Source organism: Arvicanthis niloticus, chromosome 10 (genome assembly GCF_011762505.2).
Source record: "Arvicanthis niloticus isolate mArvNil1 chromosome 10, mArvNil1.pat.X, whole genome shotgun sequence".
In the NCBI taxonomy this organism is placed as follows: domain Eukaryota; kingdom Metazoa; phylum Chordata; class Mammalia; order Rodentia; family Muridae; genus Arvicanthis; species Arvicanthis niloticus.
In genome coordinates, this window is record NC_047667.1 from 53,906,278 (window position 1) to 53,912,271 (window position 5,994).

A 5,994-nucleotide genomic window follows, 5' to 3' on the forward strand; every position below is an offset into this window, starting at 1 on the left:
ACGGTTCCCCTCCTTCTACCTTCCTGAGGGCGGGTACAAGCTGTCCTTCTGATCTGAAGGCTGCCGAGGGGTGGGGCAGGGCAGGGGATGGGTGCTGGAAAAAGCTAACACTCTAGCTTTGTGCAAAGCAATTTTCCATTACAGGAGAACTGAACAGAAGTTGAAACACGAGGCCCAGTGCCCTGCTGCCGGCTTGGTGGCTCTGCTGCTTGCTCAGTCCGGAGTGCTGTTGGAAGCTTGCCCACTTGGCAGCTCTGAAAGGTCTCACCCTTTCCCTGCCTTTGTAAGTGAAGGGGAGCCAGGGGAGAACCGCATGACAATGAGGTTGCCAGTTGACACTTTTGTGATGTCAGCAGCCTCGGGAGACTCTGGGACAGAGGGAGAGAGAGGCTTCTCACCTCTCCTTTTGTGTGGGTGGTCAGGGGTGGTTTGTGTATATAGGTAAGCTTACTCTCTGGAGATGGGGCATGTGGGTGTAGAGGGACACACATGAGGGCACTGTGCACATGTATATGTCAGTGCATGCTTGGAGTGTTCATATCATCTCTACATGGAGGTGACAGAGAAGATTTGGCTAGATCTGAGCCCTGAATTCATTCATAGTGGGAACCTGGGATGTCTCCAGTCCTATCACCCTTTCTGATGATCTGCTCTCAGAGCAGATCTTTTCTTTGGTTCTAAATTTTGAGGGGTGCCAGTTGGTTTTAGAGGATAGGAAAGGGGTTTGCCTCTTTTGTAATAAATCCTCTGACAAGGTGAGACTCTTAAGATTTTGTTTCTAGGTTGTATACTCTTGGTCTACATTTGGAGTGCGTGTGTGTGCGTGCACGCATGAGCGTGCACACGCTTGCACACGTGCGTGGACACATGCCTGTACACATTAGTATTTTAAAAAGACTTTTTTTGAACAATTATAAGCTACTCCCCTTAAAACAAAGCCCAAATGCACAACAAAAAACCCATGAGTGTGATTATATGAATAATTTCTTATTACTTGTATTTCCCTAGGACTTTAAACACAGTGAATAGAGGTCTAGTGTTTCTATGTGAGTTTCTGCTCAATAAGTGCTTGACCGATGAGTCTCTAGAGGAATAGGGTCTGGAAGCTCTGGGGTGTGTAACTCTATGGGGAAAGGCATGAGATCAGAAATGAAGATAAAGCATCTTGGGAGTTAAAATGGTTTATTTATGGAAAGTAGTATCTTATTCTTTAGAAAATTTCACATATAATATAGGTGGGAATATTAATAACTCAATGAAATCTACATTTAGCTTAGCATAGTGCCTGGCACTAGGCATTTAATAAATATTTATTGAATGAATGATGCGTGAATGTCTCTGATGGGTTTGCTTCCTTTTCTTGCTTCTCTGCCAAGAGAGAAATTAATAAAGTCAAGTGGATTCATGGCTAGTTAGCTAATGCTTGGTTATGTTTCCTGACTCAGCAGTTCTAGGGTGACTGGCTGGGAATTAACATGATGACTTAGGGATGTTTACTAAATTGAAAGTGACCTTCTTCAAGCAGAAATTTCAAACACTTAATGTAATGACTTAAATGATAGTTGTCCTAATTGAAGCAAGATTTAATTGATAGGGAAGCCAACCTTTCTTTATAATTAAAAGAAATTGGTTTAAAAAAAACATAACATAAACAAGCCCCTCCTTCAATCTTAGAGCATTACATGTGAGATAAATTTAGAACACATAATAGAATGAGATTAATCTTCACAGTGGCCATATTCCCTGGGAATGCTGCAGAGTGTGCTGCTCAGGTCAGGCATCCTAGGGACACTTCATGAGATGTTCCCAGGAGTGATGGTCACTGACTGACCTCCAAAGCTCTCAGAATGCTCCTGCTTGTGACTCTCTACTCTTTCTCTGTTTGATGAATGTTTTACTCACAGTGTTTGTGTGTGTGTGTGTGTGTGTTATTTGTGTGTCTTTGTGGTCTATGTGTGAATTTATGGGGAGTGTGTGCATGGGCATAAGTACACATGGAAGTCAGAGGGTAACTTGCAGGAGTTCTCTTCCACCGTGTGGGTCCCAGGAACTGAACTCAGGTCATTAGGCTTGGTAACAAGCGGCTTTACCAGTAAGTGGCTTCACACCACCAGCTCTCCCACATTCCTTTTACACCATTCTCTCTCCTAGAGTCTTTTCCTCTGAAGACCATGACTCCAGGTTGTCTTGTTTCACTTTCCAGCATTCTTGACCCCAGGACAGTAGCATCAGACCTGGCCTTACCTGTTTGACCATACTATGATGAGCACACTCCTTTTTTTTTTTTTTTCCCAGACAGTTTCTTTGTGTAGCCCTGGTTGTCCTGGAACTCACTCTGTAGACCAGGCTGGCCTCAAACTCAGAAGTCTGCCTGCCTCTGCCTCCCAAGTGCTGGGATTAAAGGCGGGCCACCACTACCCAGTGAGCACTCTCCCTTTTAAAAGCCTCAGATACAAAAATCATGCTCAAGGTTACAGAGTGGCACTAACCAGCCACATCTAACTCTCTTGAATGGTCTACCCCAGTCATTTCTTTTGTTTGAGGGAGCTATACAATTTCTAATCCTGAAGCCTCAAGGCTCATGGGTGCATTGCACTTGGAGAGGTTAGACCTGCTTTCTAAAATTGTATTCATTTTGATAGCTGAATAAATGTTGTTAGAAGGCTGGGGAGATGATGGCTCAGTCAGTAAAGTGCTTGCCATATAGACCTGAGTTGAGTCTTCAGAACCCATGTTAAAGAGCCTGTAGTCGGAGCACTGGGAAGGGAACAGAAGTGGATCTTGGGCTTGCTGGCTGGCCAGCCTGGCATACTTATTCAGAAAGTCTCAGGCCACTAAGAGACTATGTATCAAAGAACAGGGTAGGTTGCATCTAAGGAAAGACACCCAAGGCTTACCTTACACACACACGCACGCGCACACACACACACACACACACACACACACACACCCCTCCAGTCACAGTTGGGCTGCCCTCTCAGGTTATGAAGCTCTTTTACCAGCCTACCTCTGCCCATTAGGTAGCCATGGACCATTCTTCCAGGAGGCCAGTGAGGGGTCAGGTGAGCTCCCTAGGCCCTCCTATCAGTCAGTACAGTCTTAGCAGCTGAGTGGTCATAGCCAGCGTCCTCCTTTTATCTATATCTGATGGAACATTCCCACCTTAACAGTCCCTTCTTGGCTCCAGAATATCTCCCAGATGGCTCTCTGGTGGACTACAAGACAGCTTCTAACACGATGACAGGGAAAGTAATATATGGCAAAGTGCTGTGTCTGAGACACCGAAGTTCTCCCAGAGTGATTGAATGTGACTTCCCTGTGCCCCACCCTCTGTCCTATAGATAAAGAGACCAGGCTGTGGAGGGCCCTCGAAGCCTGAAAACTGCAATGAGAAGCAGTTGTCAAAGTGGAGGACAGATGCTTGACCCTTAAGGTCGAGTCAAGCACTTATGCAGGGTTAGCAGCTCCTATGTGCTTGCTGCTGAGAATGCTGCATAGCTGTCTTGCTTCAGGTGCTAAGGGAAGTTGATTTGGGCAACTTTTATTTGCCTAGGAAGAAAGCAATGAGAAATCCACATGCCAGTGTTTTAGAAGTGTGAATGGGGTCAACCGAGGGCTTAAGTGGAGTTAGCAATCAGTGGTACACAGGCCAATACTTTTTTTTTTCTTTCCTAGTAGTTAAACATGGGTTCATAATTAAAGAAGGTAACATTTTGATGTCTTTGGTATAAGAGCCATGTAGGGTATCCAGTTTGCCCCAGATTTTGATCTAGTCCAGCTCTTCTTAAACAGAGTCCTCTCCGTGAGTGTGGTTGTGGGCCAAGGGCTAAGGGAAGCAGGAGAAAACAAATAAGGTTAGTGTGGAAAAGATAAAGAAGTTCTGAAGCATGCTGGGAGGATTGGGGCCCACAGGCCAAATATGAATGTATACAGTTGTCTATATATACCTTGGGTCTATCTTTAGTATCAGCTGGTATATTCGACCATTGTCTTTTCCCTCAAAGATGCCTGACCTGTAAGAACAAAGGCTGGAGGAACTCACTCCAATTCCTTATGCTCCCAGGAATGCCTTTGTTTTTAGGACTCCTCTGTATTGTGTATTTCTGCAGCATTCATTATCCAGGAGTGTCCAAGGGGAAGCCTCCGAACTGTATACAAGGTCTGGCAGAGGAATTGGACCCCGCTTCTAGCTCAGAACAGATGGGTCTATGTACCACAGCTGGGATTATTCCATGCTCTTAGGACTAAAAGTAAGACTGTGACCTGCAGCTGTCAAGGAGAGATGATGGCTTGGTTTTCCAGATGCCTTGTAGATTTCAGTGTGGGAGATGCCTGTGCAGTGTAATTTGGGGGTAAGATTTTATTGATCTGGATGGTGATGGAGGCACATCTTTAACCCCAGAACCTGGGAGCCAGAGGCAGGCACATCCCTAACTGTGGCCAGCCTGGTCCACAGAACAAATTTCAGATCATCCAGGGCTACACAGAAAAACCCTGTCTTGAAAAAAATAAACGAGATAGACAGACAGTAGATTTTATTTAGTGCTTGGATATGCAGCATTGCTTCCTTCTGTGGGCATAAGGTTCCCCTTTGGTGAAAGTGATGGACATCACCTTTCTAGAGTTGTTAAAAGGACAGTAATGGCTTTTCACCATCTACCAGTGTCAGGTATGTGACCTCCTAGCCAACCAATGAATCCTGTAGTGAGATCCCACCTTACAAACGAAGGGATGGACTCTAAGGAGTGCCAGTGCCCAGAGTTACATGACAGACAAGTTACAAGAGCCAGAGAGGCCCAGGCACAAGCTTTAACTACCAATCACATCACCCACAAGTGCCTTGAACACTCACTTTGGTTTTCATTAATTCTGTAGAATAAATTGACTTAGCAGCTCTGGCCACTGGTTGTAATTGTAACTAATTTATACACTGAGGTTCTTTGTCTTTCAGAAAGCCTATGGTATTGTTTAGCCTTGGTATTTTTTTTTTTTTTTTTTGTCAGACTTGATTCAAGATTTATTATTGAACATGATTTGGTAGGGTATAGGAGAGCACTGTGGAAGCCTTCAAGAATGCAGGGCTCTCCACTTGTCTAGAGGACCACGATTGGGAATATATTTGACACCACAGCCATCAGGAATGAGCCGCTTCTCAGCAACCATGTCTTCAAATTCATCTGCATTAAACTTGGTAAAGCCCCACTTCTTTGAGATGTGGATCTTCTGGCGGCCAGGGAACTTGAACTTGGCTCTGCGCAGAGCCTCAATCACATGTTCCTTATTCTGCAGCTTGGTGCGGATAGACATGATGACCTGGCCAATGTGAACCCTGGCCACTGTGCCCTGGGGCTTCCCAAAGGCACCACGCATACCTGTCTGGAGCCTGTCAGCCCCAGCACAGGACAACATCTTGTTGATGCGGATGACATGGAAAGGGTGGAGCCTCACTCGGATATGAAAGCCATCCTTGCCACAACTCTTTACCATGTATTTGTTGGCACAAATACGGGCAGCCTCCAGTGCTTCAGATGAGAGTTGTTCATATTCATCTGACACCATGTGGCCACAAAGTGGGAATTCATCAACTTTCGCCTTCTTCCGTCCCAAGTCAAAGATGCGGATCTTAGCATCAGGGACACCACGGCAGAAACGAGACTTTGGGTATGGCTTGTTCTTACAATACCGGTAACACTGGGCGGGTCGGCGGCCCATGATGACAATAGGATCGTTGGTGGCGCACCAGAAGAAAAGAGCAGCCTTGGTATTTTTGTTGCCATTCATTTGATGTTTTTTGTGGTGCTGGGGTTTGACCCTAGAGCCTTGTGCCTGGCAAACACTCTCCCACTGAGTTATATTCCTAGCCTTCTGTTGTTGTTGTTATTGTTATTATTTTCTGTTTATTTTAGGAAACAAGGTCCCTGTAGGTCAGGCTGGCCTGAACTAGCAGAGGATAACCTTGAACTTCTGATCCTCCATTTCCTAAGTGTTGGGTTT

The 5,994-nt window shown here is 45.3% G+C and overlaps 1 protein-coding gene across 1 annotated transcript; it reads right to left on the reverse strand.

Moving 5' to 3' along the window:
* Positions 1–5,004: 5,004 nt before the first annotated feature.
* Positions 5,005–5,747, reverse strand: LOC117716612 (large ribosomal subunit protein uL16-like). Its single transcript, XM_034513694.2, has one exon. The coding sequence runs from the start codon at positions 5,710–5,712 to the stop codon at positions 5,068–5,070; it is 645 nt and encodes a 214-aa protein (XP_034369585.1). The 5' UTR covers positions 5,713–5,747; the 3' UTR covers positions 5,005–5,067.
* Positions 5,748–5,994: the final 247 nt, after the last annotated feature.

What these genes read in the sequence shown, in the direction of transcription:
- LOC117716612 (XM_034513694.2), bottom strand. Translation starts at nt 5,712, where the DNA reads ATGGGCCGCCGACCCGCCCAGTGTTACCGGTATTGTAAGAACAAGCCA.